Here is a 20180-nt window from a genome sequence, read left to right as displayed (position 1 = left end):
GTGTGTGTGCGTGTGTGCGTGTGTGTGTGTGTGCTCTGTGTGTTTGCAGATGTGTGTATGTGTGTGTCTGTGTGTGTAAGTGAGTGTGAGGTACTATATGTCTGTGTGTGCATGTGTGCATTTTTGTTTGTTTTAATCATATTAGTGATGGTGATTGCAATGTTGCATCCCTCTGTATGGGTCTCTCCACCCCACCTCTCTCCTTCCTCCTTCCCTCACCCACTCGTTCCTCGACCACTCTCCGTAGAAAGCTCCTTCTCCTCCTCTTCCTCCTCCTCCCACCGGCCACCACATCTGGCCTCCTCTCTGCCCCCTGCTGTCCTCCCACTGGTACCAGTGCTCTGGGCTCTCTGTCCTGCCCGGGCCTGCTGGACATGGCTATGCTGAGTTTGCCCCTGTCTGAGCCTGTCCCGGTCAGTCTCCATGACCAAAACAGCTCCTCAGCTGTTTTTTGCCCTTTCCCCTTTTGCCCCTTCTTGTCTTCTTATTCTTCTTCTTCTTCTTCTCTGACCCATCCTGGTCAGAGACGTCCACCTCTTCCTCCACCACTATATCAGTCCGCTCCTCTTTCTCCTTCTTCATCACAGTTTTCTTCTTCACTTGCAAGGCCTTTCTAGCTTTTTCCATATCATTGATCCTCAGTTCTTCTATACTCCCTTCTCAGCTTCTTCTCACTCCTGCAATTGAGTCCCCTGTCCACACATACTTTTACACCCAGGGCTTCTAGTTCTTGTTTCAGGTCTTCCCAGGTGGACTTTTTCAGTCTCCTTTTTCTTTCCTGGAGGGTCTCCCATATCTCCCCACTCTCATCCTTGTACACTTCCACAAAAAGGTCATTCTCCTGCTGCACTCGGCAACAGTTGAGAAAAGCCCAAAGTCTCATACCCACATACACAGCAGCAATCACAAATCCTGCTAACCTCTACAATACTTTAGCAAAGAGTGAGCACAAAATCAGACCCATATTCAGTGAGCCTCTATGACATCATCGCTTGGCATCTTTTATGACACAACTAATAGTGTGATGGCACTTGGTTACGGTAACCAAGTTGGAAAAGAATAGAATATCCACGATATTCCGCAGCCAACAATGGGGGTCGCCATGACACCGAGACGGTTTTCTATTTCCGGCGAAGCTGCATCGTATCTGTTTTAACGTGACGGTTTACGGTGCTTAACATATCATAACGCATATAAAAGTCAACTTTTCTATTTTATATCGGTTATATGTGATGCAGTATATACATGCTGAGGGCAGAATTGTCAACATTTCGAACGAAATCTAAATTGAGGCATAATCTAGTTTGCTATGGAGAACGCACATGTTAACAGAATGAACGGAAGTTGAAAACAGTATCGTAACCATCGCAACGATACATATTTCCGGGTTAAGGAAAGAGGTGGATAGAACTCATTGTCTAGAACTAGAAATCTATCCCTAAAAATGCCAAAATCCATTTCACCCCCCTTTTAGCCTACATAATGCACAACTTTTTTACAGCCACACAATTGAAGTTCAACAGTACGTGCCAATGTATATGACTCAGTACAGACTTGGCGCCAGCTACCTAAAAGCAAACTTGGTATAAATATTGATATTCTGAAAGTACATATTATAAAGATTCCATTTTACCCCCCTTTCAGATCTGCACAACTTGTTTTCACAGCAACACAATTTGAAGTTCAACAGTGTGTCAATGACAGGCTTATAATATTTTAGTTGGTACAGAGTTACCATAGCCTGGTAGGCTACTTACAAAGGTGAATTTGACATGTTTTCCCTTAAATGGTGTCTCCAGGCTAGCCTATTCATGGGTTTCATCAGGTCCCTTTCCACAGGTGTATCAAATCAAGCACCTTGCATAGACCCAGAGAATGTCTAATAAGGGGAGAAGGACCACTAGCGAAATACTTCCGCATGGTACTGCAACTAGAGGGCGATCGCGAGCAAGTGATGAATGAATGGGTAGCAATGGAGCTGAACCCCCCAGTACCACATTTCTCGTTATATAATTTTTTCTCCTGAAATTGCATTAATGCATGCGATGCAGGATAACTTGACTTGACAATCAGCTGACCAATACAATTTTCAATATGTGTTGTTATTCCTAAAAACCCTTTCAAAGTTTTCATGTCACGTGACACAAGCGAACCACTTTACGGCCATACACCTAAAAGAAGGTTCAGCTTCACGACGGTCGTAATCGGTCGCGATTGTCGCGAGCATCCATGAGCTAAATGCTAGCATGTTACAGGGAAAACGGCCCATCCTATGAAAAGCAGAAAGGACATGAGTGACTTTTCATTTCATTTCCAGTGGAAAACCTATACTCAGGTAGCTACTACGACAATGTACATTAAGAAATGAAGTTGTCAACTGTGAAAAAAACGAGTTCTAGCCGCTTAGCCCCATAGACCACAATTCATGTATCACTTGCTCGGCAACGCCCCTAGCGGAATTTCAACAGATTGCATGAACAATCCGGTACAATGGAGTTAATAGGAAGTGGACCGGCTCTCCCTAAAGGGGCTCTGATAGACCGCTGAAGTTCGCCTACAAAAAGGATCCAAAGCTGCCATCTTTGCCCATATAAGGAGTTCCGGGAGTTAATTGAAGCTAACTGCCTATGGCAAGTTGCATGGTAAGTTAGCTCTGGGGTAGCAAAGATCAAAGTGTGCCGTCTTCACCTACCGAAGATCACAGTATCCACTAGACGGCAGTGGACAAAACTATGTAGTGAAAAACGTCTGCATTTCCAATGTCATCATCCCCGCTAGAGTTTAACAGGTGCGATAATTGAAAATCCCCATGTTATTTTCCCATAGAAAAAATCTCAAGATACCGGATCTCCTTATTTGGGCAAAGATGGTGGCTTTTTTGTAGGCTAACTTCAGAGGTCTTTGGTGCTTTTTTAGTACACCTGTGGAAAGGGACCCGATGAAATCCATGAATATGTGATCCAGCAGATAGGCTGGTATCTGGGGAAGGGTGGGGTGGGATTATAACATACTTTCAAATATTTATGTAATTTATGTCATATTTATGCCTGTGAAAACACACAAGTTGACATTAGGTGCACTCGACATGTCAAGTCGGCTGCAAACGCATGCAGTCGAAACGTAATTTGAGTCATATGCAGTGCATGCTGGTTAGACGTGTTGTTCGACTTGAAGAAAAGTTGTGATCATGTGACAAAAATGCGACCATAGGCGCGTTCAAGTTGGCTGCGCAGCACAAAAACTGCGCAGCACAAGATGCACGTGGTTAAAAATCTGTCCACGATGGTCTAGATGGGCGTGTTTTCGACTCGGCAGTCGGTATCACATGGCCTCAACTTATCGCGGGAGCAAGGCGTGGCCAGGCGGCTGCTCCGCAAAAGAGCAGTCGGTCTGGAGGTACTGCGGAGAGCAGCGGAGCCTAGACCCTGCCTTCATGACGTCAGGTCTTTGCCCTAATTGGCTTTTACATCCCTGACGTGTGTGCAGGTGTTTAGATGCCTCCCCATATCCACAAGAGTCCGTGCGGGTCCGTGCCTCGTGATTCGTCACATGGTCAAGTCTAGCCAAGTCTACACTACGGGAAGTAGAGAGTAGCCGTGTTCAAGTTCAACTCCAAATGACCTTTTGCAGCAACGAGAGCTGCCGGTGGCAGCAGGGGCGGGGATGCAAACGCTGCTATGAAGTTGTACACTCTCTACTTCCCGTGGTCTAGACTTGACCATGTGACGAATCACGAGGCACGGACCCGCACGGACTCTTGTGGATATGGGGAGGCATCTAAACACCTGCACACACGTCAGGGATGTAAAAGCCAATTAGGGCAAAGACCTGACGTCATGAAGGCAGGGTCTAGGCTCCGCTGCTCTCCGCAGTACCTCCAGACCGGCTGCTCTTTTGCGGAGCAGCCGCCTGGCCACGCCTTGCTCCCGCGATAAGTTGAGGCCATGTGATACCGACTGCCGAGTCGAAAACACGCCCATCTAGACCATCGTGGACAGATTTTTAACCACGTGCATCTTGTGCTGCGCAGTTTTTGTGCTGCGCAGCCAACTTGAACGCGCCTCTTTTCGTGCATGCAACCGGCTGTATCCCGCCCCATGACGTCAGTTCAAGGACTTGATAGGTCCGTTTGGAACAGGTTTGGAAGGAATCTCCCCATGACGATTATAGGCGCGTTCAAGTTGGCTGCGCAGCACAAAAACTGCGCAGCACAAGATGCACGTGGTTAAAAATCTGTCCACGATGGTCTAGATGGGCGTGTTTTCGACTCGGCAGTCGGTATCACATGGCCTCAACTTATCGCGGGAGCAAGGCGTGGCCAGGCGGCTGCTCCGCAAAAGAGCAGCCGGTCTGGAGGTACTGCGGAGAGCAGCGGAGCCTAGACCCTGCCTTCATGATGTCAGGTCTTTGCCCTAATTGGCTTTTACATCCCTGACGTGTGTGCAGGTGTTTAGATGCCTCCCCATATCCACAAGAGTCCGTGCGGGTCCGTGCCTCGTGATTCGTCACATGGTCAAGTCTAGACCACGGGAAGTAGAGAGTGTACAACTTCATAGCAGCGTTTGTATCCCTGCCCCTGCTGCCGCCGGCAAATCTCGCTGCTGCAAAAGGTCAACTTGAACGCGCCGACAGGGGTCTCGTTCTGCCTGCTTACCAAAGATTCTATAGCGGAGCAAGATGGATGCAGTTAACATTTTAGGATCAGCCCAGCCAGCTTCTGGGATGACACCTGAGCTTGTCAAAAGTGATCCATCTTGTTCTGTTGCAGAATCTTTGCCCCTTACGTTAGAAGGTACTAAAATTAACAGATATGGAAGGGATACCTTCTTATTTGTGATTTCTGTAACAGCGGTAGGCTAGCCTACTGAAAAGGTTTTGATATTCTGCTATTTTATGCTGTTGGTTACATAATATACACACGGAAAACACTTGATATTTTATTAATGTGCTACAATGCAGGCCTGTAACTGTATGATAACAGTGGTTTATTTAAACTACTTCATATCACTTTATTTCGTCAGTCATCATGCTCGTTTTAATGAGTAACAATAGGTGCACTCGACATGTCAAGTCGGCTGCAAACGCATGCAGTCGAAACGTAATTTGAGTCATATGCAGTGCATGCTGGTTAGACGTGTTGTTCGACTTGAAGAAAATTTGTGATCATGTCACAAAAATGCGACCATGTCACGTCACTCAAAACTCGCGGGATGAAGACGCGAACAGTCACTTTTCGCAATTCTCCGCATCTAGTTTGAAACGCCTGCAACCGGCTGGATCCCACCCCATGACGTCAGTTCAAAGGCGTGATAGGTCCGTTTGGAACAGGTTTGGAAGGAATCTCCCCATGACGATTATGACAGGGGTCTCGTTCTGCCTGCTTACCAAAGATTCTATAGCGGAGCAAGATGGATGCAGTTAACATTTTAGGATCAGCACAGCCAGCGTCTGGGATGACACTGAGCTTGTCAAAAGTGATCCATCTTGTTCTGTTGCAGAATCTTTGCCCCTTACGTTAGAATGTACTAAAATGAACAGATATGGAAGGGATACCTTCTTATTTGTGATTTCTGAAACAGCGGTAGGCTATCCTACTGAAAAGGTTTTGATATTCTGCTATTTTATGCTGTTGGTTACATGTAGGCTACACGGAAAATCACACTTGATAGGCCTATTTAATTAATGTGCTACAATGCAGGCCTGTTAACTGTATGACAACAGTGGTTTATTTAAACTACTTCATATCAATTTATTTCGTCAGTCATCATGCTCATTTTAATGAGTAAGAATGAAAGTTAAATACTGTATTTAATGCACACAAATTCCGCGATATCTCCCGCGAGGTCTCCCGCGAATCACGTCTGTCAAATTTACAAAATCGTGTTCGGGACCATCTGCACCTACAACTTTCGCCCCTCCCGGTGACACTCAAGCTCTCGTTGACGTATGCAGTCAGCCGAAGTCAGCCGTTTCCGAACTCGAATGCACCTAATGAAAGTTAAATACTGTATTTAATGCACACAAATTCCGCGATATCTCCCGCGAGGTCTCACTCGAATCACGTCTGTCAAATTTGCAAAATCGTGTTCGGGACCATCTGCACCTAAAACTTTAGCCCCTCCCGGTGACACTCAAGCTCTCGTTGACGTATGCAGTCAGCCGAAGTCAGCCGTTTCCGAACTCGAATGCACCTATTAGGTGCGTTTGCGATGAACTGCGGCTGACTTAGGCTGGCTTCATACGTCAACGAGAGCTGCAGAGTCTTAGCAGGAGGGGCGACTAGCACACGCAGCTCATCCCGGACAGTCTGACTGAGCTTACGTACCTGAAGTTACTCGCGAGAGACCTGGCTGGAGACCTCGCGGTAGATATCGCGGTAGATATCGCGGGATTCTGTATTAAATACAGTAAAACTTTTATTCTTGCTCATTAAAATGAGCATGGTGACTGACGAAATAAATTGATATGATGTGTTTAAATAAACCACTGTTGTCATACAGTTAACAGGCCTGCATTGCAGCACATTAATTAAATATCAAGTGTTTTCCGTGTGTATATATTTAACCAACAGCATAAAATAGCAGAGTATCCTCACGTTTTCAGTAGGCTAGCCTACCGCTGTTCCAGAAATCACAAATAAGAAGGTATCCGTTCGATTTCTGTTCATTTTAGCAGATTCAGCTTGCACACTGCCCAAACAAGTGCCAACAAACACCAACATTCTAAAGTTGGCAGTTGTTGGCATTTGTCTGTTGGTAGTCTTTAGAATGTTCATAAAACCAACTATCAGTCCACACTGCCCAGACACTAGCAGACAAGACTGACCTTTGTCACCTACCTTTTACAAGGATACAAGGATGTTTATTTGTCACATGCATATGATTACTAATGTAAAGAATGAAATTGTCAGTTCCTTCGCCTATTGTGCATAGTAGGTAGGCCTACTAGGTAGGGACAGGATAAGTGCAAAAAGCATTAAAGTGCATGGGGGGATGAGTAGGCTATAGGGAGACCGGGGCTGGTAGGATCACTTTTCACACTCAGTTATATTTCTCTGTCTTACAATGCATTATAGCTGTCAAAGTGTGATTGACTGAAATATTAATATCTCATCTAGAAAACAGGTATATACAATGTCAACAAATTATCCCTTGTTTCGAGTAATGTAACTGGCTTTGAGAAATTGTGCCAACCTGCCCCAGCACGGGGTTGGTTGGCTCACATAGGCGATAGATGTTTACCTACCTAAGTAATAATGTAAAATAACACACAGTTTACCAATAAATTATTGAAAGCATGTGTAATCATATGGTTACTGAAAGATTAGTTTGAATACATATTGAGTGGGCACAAATACGTGAAGTGAATACCTGCTAGGCCTATAGTAGACCTATATTAGGCCTATATATTATTACAAAATGTTACCAAATGGGTGTAATTGAATTATAATAATGCCTAATCTACTTAATTAATATTCCCATTTCAACTGATATTTAAGCACCCTGTACAGTATATATAGGCCTATATAAAAACATGAATTTCAATGGGCCTTTCTCATGTGAACTATGAGCCAACCAAATTAGTGAGCCAACCAACCCCTCCCACATTGAGGTAGGGGAGACCGGGTATGATTGTAACACTTTTTTCCAGCACCTGTAACTCGCTCATTTTTTTAGCTACAATCCTGTAACCTTTTTTTTCCAAATACCCACATTTGTGTAGGCCTACTTCAGATAGAACCAACTCACATTTCTTCAAGAAAATTACAGACCTTGTAATTGGGGGCCAAGCAGCGAAGCTGCGAGGCAACCCCTAGTGATTGTACGTATTCTTATTATTGGGGGCCAAGCAGCGAAGCTGCGAGGCAACCCATAGTGATTGTACGTATTCTTATTATTATTATTATTATTACACATTGCCCATTTCCCAGCCAACCATACACTCCAGAGTTCTGAAATTTGGCACACTCATTCAACTTCAAATTTGCCCGAATCTATTAAATTTACAGACAACAAACCCCAAAACTCCAGCGCCACCAACAGGTCAGGCTGAATTTTTCTAAAAGTTACCCAGGTCTCAAATTTTGTCCATTTCTTACCAAACTTGTCACACATGACCTTCACACAAGGCCACTCAAGACTTATCAGTTTGTTAATTAATATTCAAAAGCGTTTGCCTGTCACAGCCAATCAAAGTTGGCAACGCACCAAAAAACAGCATGTGAACCTATACTCTATGTAACCAAAGAACCATACAGTAAAAAGTTGGGTAATTTGGTACACTTATTCTCCCTGAGCCAATGACCACTTACCTCAATTTCCAGACCCCAGAGCCCAAAACTCCAGCGCCACCAACAGGTCAAAATTCATCAATTTTTCAACAACATTAATGCAAATAACTCTAAAATGCTTAGACCTATCAAGCTGAAACTTGCTCAGTACATTAACGCAATAGGTATAGCCCCACCCACCAATTAACAAGACTTTTCCACAAACGCTGTAGCGCCACCAATAGACCAAGGTCAAAACTTTCAAAAAGTTTCACAGGTCAGAGATTTCATCCGATTCTCACCAAACTTGTCACACATGACCTTCAGACAAGGCCACTCAAGACTTATCACTTTGTTAATAAATATTCATAAGCGTTTGCCTGTCACAGCCAATCAAAGTTGGTGACGCACCAAAAAACAGCATGTGAACCTATTCTCTATGTAACCAAAGAACCATACAGTAAAAAGTTGGGATATTTGGTACACTTATTCTCCCTAAGCCAATGACCACATACCTCAATTTTCAGACCCCAGAGCCCAAAACTCCAGCGCCACCAACAGGTCAAAATTCATCAATTTTTCAACAACATTAATGCAAATAACTCTAAAATGCTTAGACCTATCAAGCTGAAACTTGCTCAGTACATTAACGCAATAGGTATAGCCCCACCCACCAATTAACAAGACTTTTCCACAAACGCTGTAGCGCCACCAATAGACCAAGATCAAAACTTTCAAAAAGTTTCACAGGTCAGAGATTTCATCCGATTCTCACCAAAATTTGCACAGACAATCTTCAGACCATGACTTATCATTGCATTGCTTTATAAAACAATTGACGGAAGTGCTCGCCTGTAACAGCCAATCCAATTTGGCGGCGAAGCCGCCACACAGGAAGTGAACCTATATCTCTGCAAGGCTTTCACGTATCAAGACCAAACTTAGAACATGGGCTCAGAACCCAATTAAGAGAAGCCTCAACAACTTTGGTGCCCATTGACAACTGTGGGGGCGCTATAGTAACAGGAAGTAGGCTCATATCTCAGCGATGCTTACACGTTTCGAAACCAAACTTGGTATATGGACTTGGGACCCCACCCTGAGGACGTACAATACATTTGGTGCACTCTGACCACTAGGGGCGCTATAATTAGTAAAACTTTCTCGTATCAACACCAAACTTGGTACGTGGACTTGTGAGCACATCCGAAGGACCTACACTAAATTTGGTGACGTTTGAACACTAGGGGCGCTATAATAAACAACACTTTCACCTATCGACAACAAACTTGGTAAGTGGACTTAGGAACACATCCCAAGGACACACACACAAAAACAAAAAAAATAGAAATTAATTTTGCCTATTTTCTTCACATCCACTCTCTCTCTGTCTCAAACCCAGACACAAGTACACACACCCTCCTCTATGGTGGTCGAGGGGGGGGGGGTTCCATTTGCACACGCCCACTCTCCCATGTCATGTCTTTTGACCACTAGGGGGGCGCTATAATCACAGGAAGTCAGCTTATTTTTCATTAATGCTTTCATCTTTCTCTCTCTCAAACCCAGACACAAGCACACACACCCTCCTCTATGGTGGTCGTGGGGGGGGGGGGTTCCATTTGCACGCGCCCACTCTCCCATTTCATGTCTTTTGACCACTAGGGGGGTGCTATAATCACAGGAAGTCAGCTCATTTTTCATTAATGCTTTCATCTCTCTCGCTCTCTAACCCAGACACAAGCACACACACCCTCCTCTATGGTGGTCGTATGGGGGGGGGGGGTTCCATTTGCACACGGCCACTCTCCCATTTCATGTCTTTTGACCACTAGGGGGGTGCTAGAATCACAGGAAGTCAGCTCATTTTTCATTAATGCTTTCATATCTCTCGCTCTCTAACCCAGACACAAGCACACACACCCTCCTCTATGGTGGTCGTGGGGGGGGGGTTCCATTTGCACACGCCCACTCTCCCATGTCATGTCTTTTGACCACTATGGGGGCGCTATAATCACAGAAAGTCAGCTCATTTTTCAGTAACGCTTTCATCTCTCTCTCTCTCTCTCAAGCCCAGACAAAAGCACACAAATACTCCTCTATGGTGGTCACAGGGGGAGGGGCGGAGGGGGGGTTGTCTTTCCAAATTTCCAAAGCTTGGCCCCCACATTGCTGCTCGCAGCTTTAATTATTATTATTATTACACATTGCCCATTTCCCAGCCAACCATACACTCCAGAGTTCTGAAATTTGGCACACTCATTCAACTTCAAATTTGCCCGAATCTATTAAATTTACAGACAACAAACCCCAAAACTCCAGCGCCACCAACAGGTCAGGCTGAATTTTTCTAAAAGTTACCCAGGTCTCAAATTTTGTCCATTTCTTACCAAACTTGTCACACATGACCTTCAGACAAGGCCACTCAAGACTTATCACTTTGTTAATAAATATTCAAAAGCGTTTGCCTGTCACAGCCAATCAAAGTTGGTGACGCACCAAAAAACAGCATGTGAACCTATTGTCTATGTAACCAAAGAACCATACAGTAAAAAGTTGGGATATTTTGGTACACTTATTCTCCCTAAGCCAATGACCACATACCTCAATTTTCAGACCCCAGAGCCCAAAACTCCAGCGCCACCAACAGGTCAAAATTCATCAATTTTTCAACAACATTAATGCAAATAACTCTAAAATGCTTAGACCTATCAAGCTGAAACTTGCTCAGTACATTAACGCAATAGGTATAGCCCCACCCACCAATTAACAAGACTTTTCCCCAAACGCTGTAGCGCCACCAATAGACCAAGGTCAAAACTTTCAAAAAGTTTCACAGGTCAGAGATTTCATCCGATTCTCACCAAACTTGTCACACATGACCTTCTGACAAGGCCACTCAAAACTTATCACTTTGTTAATAAATATTCATAAGCGTTTGCCTGTCACAGCCAATCAAAGTTGGTGACGCACCAAAAAACAGCATGTGAACCTATTCTCTATGTAACCAAAGAACCATACAGTAAAAAGTTGGGATATTTGGTACACTTATTTTCCCTAAGCCAATGACCACATACCTCAATTTTCAGACCCCAGAGCCCAAAACTCCAGCGCCACCAACAGGTCAAAATTCATCAATTTTTCAAGAACATTAATGCAAATAACTCTAAAATGCTTAGACCTATCAAGCTGAAACTTGCTCAGTACATTAACGCAATAGGTATAGCCCCACCCACCAATTAACAAGATTTTTCCACAAACGCTGTAGTGCCACCAACAGACCAAGATCAAAACTTTCAAAAAGTTTCACAGGTCGGAGATTTCATCCGATTCTCACCAAAATTTGCACAGACCATCTTCAGACCATGACTTATCATTGCATTGCTTTATGGAACAATTGACGGAAGTGCTCGTCTGTAACAGCCAATCCAAATTGGCGGCGAAGCCGCCACACAGGAAGTGAACCTATATCTCTGCAAGGCTTTCACGTATCAAGACCAAACTTAGAACATGGGCTCAGAACCCAATTAAGAGAAGCCTCAACAACTTTGGTGCCCATTGACAACTGTGGGGGCGCTATAGTAACAGGAAGTAGGCTCATATCTCAGCGATGCTTACACGTATCGAAACCAAACTTGGTATATGGACTTGGGACCCCACCCTGAGGACGTACAATACATTTGGTGCACTCTGACCACTAGGGGCGCTATAATTAGCAAAACTTTCTCGTATCAACACCAAACTTGGTATGTGGACTTGTGAGCACATCCGGAGGACCTACACTAAATTTGGTGACGTTTGAACACTAGGGGCGCTATAATAAACAACACTTTCACCTATCGACACCAAACTTGGTAAGTGGACTTAGGAACACATCCCAAGGACACACACACAAAAACAAAAAAAATAGAAATTAATTTTGCCTATTTTCTTCACATCCACTCTCTCTCTGTCTCAAACCCAGACACAAGCACACACACTCTCCTCTATGGTGGTCGAGGGGGGGGGGGTTCCATTTGCACACGCCCACTCTCCCATGTCATGTCTTTTGACCACTAGGGGGGCGCTATAATCACAGGAAGTCAGCTCATTTTTCATTAATGCTTTCATCTCTCTCTCTCAAACCCAGACACAAGCACACACACCCTCCTCTATGGTGGTCGTGGGGGGGGGGGGGTTCCATTTGCACACGCCCACTCTCCCATTTCATGTCTTTTGACCACTAGGGGGGCGCTATAATCACAGGAAGTCAGCTCATTTTTCATTAATGCTTTCATCTCTCTCGCTCTCTAACCCAGACACAAGCACACACACCCTCCTCTATGGTGGTCGTAGGGGGGGGGGGGGGGGGGGGGGGGGTTCCATTTGCACACGCCCACTCTCCCATTTCATGTCTTTTGACCACTAGGTGGGTGCTAGAATCACAGGAAGTCAGCTCATTTTTCATTAATGCTTTCATCTCTCTCGCTCTCTCACCCAGACACAAGCATGCACACCCTCCTCTATGGTGGTCGTGGGGGTGGGTTCCATTTGCACACGCCCACTCTCCCATGTCATGTCTTTTGACCACTAGGGGGGCGCTATAATCACAGAAAGTCAGCTCATTTTTCAGTAACGCTTTCATCTCTCTCTCTCTCTCTCTCAAGCCCAGACAAAAGCACACAAATACTCCTCTATGGTGGTCACAGGGGGAGGGGCGGAGGGGGGGTTGTCTTTCCAAATTTCCAAAGCTTGGCCCCCACATTGCTGCTCGCAGCTTTAATTTGATGTAAAATACAAGGTGACCCTTTGTTACAACCGACCCCACCACGGGGTGGATTGTAACACATACTGGGGTAAGTTGTAACAGTGAGATAAAAGACAGAAAAAGAGAGGTCAAACCATATGTTTCAAAAACATGTTCGGGGCATTGAAATAGGTCTATGAACACAAGAAAACAGGTTATTTAATTTTGTTTCTCTTTGAATGACCATAACCAAAGTAGCCGTGGTATATGTGGTTGTGTGTATGTGTATTTTTGTGTGTGAGATGTGTGTAGGGGTGTGTTTGTGAGTCTCTGTGTGTTTCTCTGTGTAAATTTGACTGGATAGTATAAAACATCGCACAAAACTTGTACTACAGATGTGCCAGAGTTGATAAGCTACAGCTGACAAAAACAAGGGCAGAGAAATTACGATATGATGATTACAAATTACACATAAATAATTTTAGGCCATCTGGAAGGGAGAGGATGTAGTTTCCAAGTGAGGTGTAGGAATACATCCTGAAGCATCCTGTAACATTTTTTTTAAATCTAGCAATTGTACTCATTTGAATGCATGTGGAGTGAAATGCATCATGTTTTGCCTCAGTGACTAGTTTAATATAATATGAGGCATGTGATTGTATCTTCAATGGTAAAAGTAGGCCTACTAAGAAAAATATAGCCGTGGTGAAAAATGTGACTTTCTTATGTCAAAATATTTTTTTCCTTTGCTAAATTAGAACGGGTGACATTAGGCTATAGGCTTAAAAATCACCATGTGGGATAGCCTAGTGGTGGAGTGGTGGACGTGCTGATGTGATCATATTTCCAATATCTTATTCCTGTTCTGTGGAAATGGTGATGTTACAACTATCCCTGTGTTACAACTATACCCAGTCTCCCCCATATTTTTCCACAAACATTGTTAGCCTGCTAGTATTAGTCACCTCAGGATTTATTTCATATTATAGCTGAGTCCCTTGGCAATCATTTAAAACCAAATAGGCCTACACGTTTTAGTTCCTAACTGTTATAGCCTACTGGGAGTTGTTTAGTGGAAGGTAGCCTCCATGCTGCAAGGGTACCGAAATCTATTCAGGACTTGATTCACTATGAATGCAAGTTAATTTGCCACTAAATAATGTGAATTGGCGATTCATCGGCCAGGACATCCTTCTGCAATTCTAGACAGCATCACCCCATTGTGCAAAACTCGCTTTCGGATGCTTAAATATCATCTGTCACGAAACAAAGATGATAACATTTTATGTAAAGATCAGATCAACCAGTCAGGTTGATTTTTCTCGCGAATCGGTTGCTACAGCAATTAAGCCTATTTAAACTGCTAGATCGTGCTCTGTCAGATGATATGCATGTGATATCAGTGTGATTAGAACTTCGTGAGCAATCCAACACAGAAGAAATGTGTATTTTGCATTTGTCGCCCGTCGCAGATAATGTGCAGAATGATTGCATGTAGCCTAAATTCACGTTGATTTTCTCGCGAACCCTTGATTACACCCACTAGTATTTAATGCCATCGGAAATCTAAGATCGTGCTCTGTAAACAAGTGACACGCATATCAGTGTGACAAGAACTTTGTGAGCAATCCGACAGAGAAGACTGAGTGTGCATTTTGCACCGTCGCATAGGCCTATCATTTCTCTGGGGTTGCAGGGGGTTCCCTCTGGGAAGGCACTCCGCAGCCTCCCCCTAGAAACGTCCGGCAGAGTTTATGTTTATCGATGCTGCTGTTTTTTACGAGTGAGTCAGGAGATGCGTGTGAATAAGGCTACAAGTAGCCTAATATAAGTTTCCGCTCGCGGATGTTATGCACGCAAGCTGAGCCTAGTTGTCAAGCCAACAAGGGGTCCGATTGTTGGAGTTTGTTGGAAAAGTGTCTACACTGCACGAACATTCTAAAACTTTACCGGACCGGACTCGACATGTCGAACTCGTTCGGACTCTGTCAGACAGTGACAAACAAACGCGGACTGACCGTCCACACTGACCAAACTGTTCGTGGTCGTCCGTGTTTGTTGGCGTTTGTTGGCGTTTGTTCGAGCAGTGTGCTTGCTCCTTAACGTAAGGAGCAAAGATTCTAGAACAGAGCAAGATGGATCACAGGGATAAGCTCCAGCGTCATCCCAGACGTTGGTTTTAGTCTTTACAGTCTATGGTTTTAGTGCAGTTGAACTGATCCGTATTGGTCCGCTCTAGTGTCTTGGGTAAGGAGGCAGAACGAGACACCTGTCATACTCGTCATGGGGAGATTCTTCCAAACGGCCCTATCACAACTTTGAACTGACGTCATTGGGGTGGGTTTTGGCCAGCGCAGTTGCTTAAAAACGAACTGCGCTGAACTGCGCTGGCTGAGCTAAGACGCAGTCTCCCGAGATCTTGTATGGACATGTGACATGATGTCACGGGGGTAACTCCCACCGCGACTGCAAGAAGTCGGACATGATTTCTAACCAGTTTGCATTTCGTCTGTCCCAGTATGCACTCTGTTTAACCCAGCATGCATCACATCAAGTCAGATCTGCGCAGATTTTCGTCAAGTCAAACGCACCTAATAGGTGCGTTTGACTTCATGTAGCCGTCTTAAGACGACTGCAGACGAGACTATTTCTGACATTCTGATAGGTTTTCAACCATGACGTATGTTTGAAAGACCTATCAGAATGTCAGAAATAGTCTCGTCTGCAGTCGTCTTAAGACGGCTACATGAAGTCAAACGCACCTACTAGGTTAGGCCTACAATACGTTTGAGTTAAGTGTTTGATTATTTGATAATGGGTTAGCCTATTTTAGGTCATATGAAAATGGTTCCACAATGTATTCTTGCAAGGAATTGTTGTATACATTTACTTTAAACCAATGTTAGTAGATTATCATCCCTTTCTTTTCTTTCTTTCTTTTAAAAAAAAAATATATATCCTTCGTGTGTAGGCTACCTTTATTTTGATGTTTTTCGCCGGCCGCCTTCACGGAACTGACGAACAGCAAACCCCGGGTGATGAACGTACATGTGTTGCCGTGCACCGGCGAGGTGAGTTGAGGTTGTAGAATATTTGTTTATTTATTTGGGATAGGCTACTTACTCTTTTGATTTGCTAATGTACAACTGGCACATGTTTAGTATGAATGAATGAATGAATGAATGAATGTTAACTCTAGCGAAACACTGTGAAGATGTTGTAAGGAGTTGACCATTATTTTACAATTTAGCGTAGGCTACTAGGCTAGCTCTAAAACAAAACACAAGCCTTTTCCTAGAGGAAGCACAGACTTTGGATTCCCCTGGTCGCACCAGAATGCTTGGAGTAGGGTAGTGAGCAGCGAAATAGCCGGCACAGAGGAACAGAGGAACCTTTTTTGGGAATAATGCTTATATGCCAAAGTACAGGCAAACTGCTTTAACCTACTTCAAGTGAATTCCACTTGCTAGGCCAACGGTGTCAGAATGGGTTACTACAAGCAGAGACGAGAAGGGTCTGTATCCTCATCTAATAAGTCTGGTGTAGACAGTAGCTACTTTTCCAAAAAGGTCAGTGCTTCTTTAAAAGAGGGGAACTGGCTGTCAATATGATGTCTCTCTTATTATGACTACTAACTAGCTCACTTTTCCAGCTGTCAAGGCATTTTATTTGGTCTTAGGTATATTCTTTAAAGAATTAATATGAAAATTAATTTAACTAACTGTATCAATCTTACTTTTTCATAACATTGTTTCAGCTGTCTGTAGCATGTTTGCTAGATATGTAGACAGTGATGAAAGTGAGGGGGATGAAGACAGTGACGACGTGGAGTCGGAACTGTACAGCCGGCTTCATAACTGGAGTAGTGGATCAGTAAATTCAGGAACAGAGGAGGAAGCGGACCACAGTGCCTCAGAACATGGAGACACGGCAAAAGACGTTACTTTCTCAGGAGAGTCCAGGGCGTCCACATCCATGGACAGGTCACTCCATCACCTCAGGAACTATTCAACCAGCTGCGGCCTTCAGCCAGAGACAAACCTAAGCCTGGAGGTCAGCTCTGATTTGGAGGAGGACAACGTTGTCGTGGAGGACTGGATGCTGCTCGGGGGAGCGGAGATGGAAGGAGATCATAACATTCAGCTGAACCTGGAGTTTTGGAGGAGACACAGCGGGTCGGAGGAAGAGTGTCAAAAGGAAGAGGGTGATGATCAGGATCTGTGGGCGACTTCTGAGAAAGATAAAAAGGTGGGTGAGACTGTGATTGTGGTGGGGAGAGAAAAAGCGAACAGTATGCAGTTCTATAAAGTGCATAAATACATTTTTCTTTTACCCTTTTCAGACTATGACGCCCTCTCTTCGTTACTTTACGCCTGGTATATTCCTCCCAAACTTCCTCCCGAGGCCAGGAATCGTCTGCTCGGACTGTCGGAAGACTGGCCACGTGGCTCGAAACTGCCCTGCTTCCAAGGCATGCACACCCTTTGCCATATATTGTTTGTATTTCAGGAGCCACATCTACATACTTAGCATTTCTCCATGATTCTGGAATTAAACACGTGTGTACAAACACACACACACACACACACACACACACTGAATTTGGACGTTTTTTTACTCTGACCAAGTATCGATTTATATTTCCAGAGACGCGTTTGCTGTATACTGTGTGGTCAGCAAGGTCATCGCCAGCCTCTGTGTTCCTTGCGTCACTGCCCTGTCTGCGGGCTTCCTGCGGACACACACCTGAAAGGAGTGCAGAGGCCCCCTCACGCAGACCTGGCCCGACCCAGCAGAGCCAGCCGACCGCTACCTCCATGCCCCCTGCTGGCTCGCTGTAGCCAGCCCTGCCCCCGCTGTGGACTCAGTGGACATTTACAGGAGGTCAGATATATGCATATGCATACATTTCAAATAGCCCTGTTTCTGCTGTGGGCCAATCCTGGAAGTTAGTTCCTGGCCTAACAGGGCTAAACCTGGAACAGCACAGCTCAACGGTAAGGACCACAGGTCCAAGCCCTGGTGCTTACAACTCACAATAAATTAGAACTGTTAAAATAATTCCACATTTAACAGATGTATTTGCAGTGTTATTACACACTACACTTTTCTAAAAACATATTGTTTTTCGTACATGATCCCAAGTCTCAAATCCTCTGTCTCAATTCACAGCTTTTGTACCCAGCAAATATGCAACGTCTTCCACTGTTTGTTTATCTCCTTTTTATTTATAATGGAAAATGCCCAGAGTCCCAGAGCCCAAAAATATTTCATGCTTCATGTAGCTTTTATTATACTTATATTATGGCTATTATAAGCTGGATTTGTCTGTTTCTGGGTCATTTGTCCCCAGGCCCCTCAAAACGACCATCTAACCATTAGATAAATCTACTGTAATAATGTGACAACAATGGTGGTTCAAAACAGTTTTGCATTACCTCCCTATAATGCAAAATAGGTCAGATGATTTTGTCCCCATGCCCCAGCAAGACACACGGCAGGCCTGTACAAGAGGTCCAGCTTGTGTGTGTTAGTGGGTGAGTTGTACAGTATGTATTGACTGATCAGTTTGTGTACATCTGTCATCTGTTGTCCAGGCATGCCCAGACCTCTGGAGGCAGTACCATCTAACGGTGAGATAGATGCATTACTACACCAGTCTCACAGTTCCTCTAATTCCTCTGCACAAGTGTGGCATCTATTCAGTTCATTTTGATTGAAGCATTTTAGATGTAATCCAAATCCACTGGAATAGTTGCTCTGCCTCCATTTGTCTGACCCTCTTTAACTGCGTTATTACCAGACTGAGCCAGGAGCCCCTAAGAGACCTGGCAGACATATTAGAAACCCTCGGCCAGCAGCCTGCTACAACTGTGGCAGGAGAGGACACTACGGCCATGTGAGACTTGTACATTCAAATTTCTTTTTCAAAAGTCATTCAAATAGCTTTTTTTCTGACAGAGTGCTCTCTTTCTTTCTTTCTTTCTTTCTTTCTTTCCCTCTTGCTCTCCCTCTCGCTCTCGTTCCCCCTCACATTCCCCTGCTCTCCCTCAGGAGTGTTTCCATAAGAGGATGCCGGAAGCTTCTGTCTCCTTTCTTCCCCGTGTTTGTCATTACGACACCGAAGAAGAAAGTCTCAAGCGGCAGACTGCTACGCTCAGCTCAATCAAAGGTATGCGAGTGCATAAAACCGCATTTAGTGCCTTAACGATCAAGACATACGTGATGAACGACAGACGCCTACAGTACAGCATATGGGTCTGAGTGACATGATTGGCACATGCGATGTCTCTGAGCTGTGTCTGTATGGTGGTGTGTTCCAGGCCTGCTGCAGGCGAGGGCTCCCAAGCGGACGTGGCCAGAGAAGCGGCGAGAGCGGCGCGAGACGAAGCGACTGAAACGAGAGCGGGCGAGAGGAGCGTCCAAACACTCGTCCCAAAAAGACGAGCTCTGCTCCTCATCCCACTACTGGCCCACCAAAGGTGCCGGCGGAGCCCCTCACCCCCGCACCGCCTCCGCCGAGAGGAGGGGGGGCCCCCGGTGGATGGGCCGCCTCTCAGACAGACGGCGGAAGTCGGGAGGCCACGGCGGTCGGAACCTGTACCCACCGGACTCCTCGTTCTACAGAGGCAAGGCCAAGCGCCGGCGCAGATAGGACTGGACTGGGTTTGCTCTTTTTTTTTGTATTTTTTTTTTTTTTAAAACATTTTCTAGGGTGAGAATAAATAAAGTGCCACCAGAGAGTGCCATTGCTCTCCTCAAAAACAGCTTTGAGATTTTCCTTCTATTGTTCCGTGAGTCCGCTTCAGTGTTTACGGGCACACTTAAACCTGCTGGCCTGGGATCACCATCCATGTTGGCATGGAGATACAAACTGCCTGAAGGAGGGCTGATAAAGACAGAAATGATGCTGGAGAAAATAAATAATATTTTAAACCACTTTGATACTCTCTGTGTGTGTGTGTGCGTGCGTGCGTGCGGGTGCATGTGTCTGAGCGTATCTGTCTGCTTAGTGCTTCCTGGTTAATGAGGCACATGACATCACTTCAGTAATAGGAGGACTACATAATATGATTGCATGATGAATATGTAGATGTCCTTGTCGTAGAACATTATCCTCGGCACATACTGCTCAGTAGTCATGGACCTTAAAAAAATTGTCAAATGCACATGCCCTGTTCCATT

At 44.8% G+C, this 20180-nt stretch overlaps 1 protein-coding gene across 3 annotated transcripts; it reads left to right on the top strand.

Annotated features, from left to right (window-relative positions):
- The first annotated feature begins 2590 nt into the window (after positions 1 to 2590).
- LOC134069233 (zinc finger CCHC domain-containing protein 7-like) lies at positions 2591 to 19934 on the top strand. Of its 3 annotated transcripts, none has more exons than XM_062525135.1 (9): positions 2591 to 2642; positions 15967 to 16066; positions 16753 to 17243; positions 17338 to 17466; positions 17643 to 17879; positions 18593 to 18628; positions 18799 to 18894; positions 19050 to 19167; positions 19319 to 19934. In XM_062525135.1, the coding sequence occupies exons 1-9, from the start codon at positions 2628 to 2630 to the stop codon at positions 19648 to 19650; spliced, it is 1554 nt and encodes a 517-aa protein (XP_062381119.1). In that variant the 5' UTR covers positions 2591 to 2627; the 3' UTR covers positions 19651 to 19934. The 3 variants fall into 3 exon arrangements, with proteins under 3 accessions (XP_062381119.1, XP_062381120.1, XP_062381121.1); XM_062525136.1 differs by lacking the exon at positions 2591 to 2642 and adding an exon at positions 15770 to 15786; XM_062525137.1 differs by lacking the exons at positions 2591 to 2642; positions 15967 to 16066 and adding an exon at positions 16545 to 16564.
- Positions 19935 to 20180: the final 246 nt, after the last annotated feature.

The sequence above is a fragment of the Sardina pilchardus genome, chromosome 21 (genome assembly GCF_963854185.1).
Source record: "Sardina pilchardus chromosome 21, fSarPil1.1, whole genome shotgun sequence".
In the NCBI taxonomy this organism is placed as follows: Eukaryota; Metazoa; Chordata; class Actinopteri; order Clupeiformes; family Clupeidae; genus Sardina; species Sardina pilchardus.
This window is presented reverse-complemented; position numbering and strand designations above follow the sequence as displayed.

Excerpts from the sequence above, each read along its gene's own strand:
- LOC134069233 (XM_062525135.1), top strand. Across the intron at positions 17,244-17,337 it reads CTTCTGAGAAAGATAAAAAG|ACTATGACGCCCTCTCTTCG; the intron begins GTGGGTGAGACT and ends TACCCTTTTCAG. Across the intron at positions 17,467-17,642 it reads GAAACTGCCCTGCTTCCAAG|AGACGCGTTTGCTGTATACT; the intron begins GCATGCACACCC and ends TTATATTTCCAG.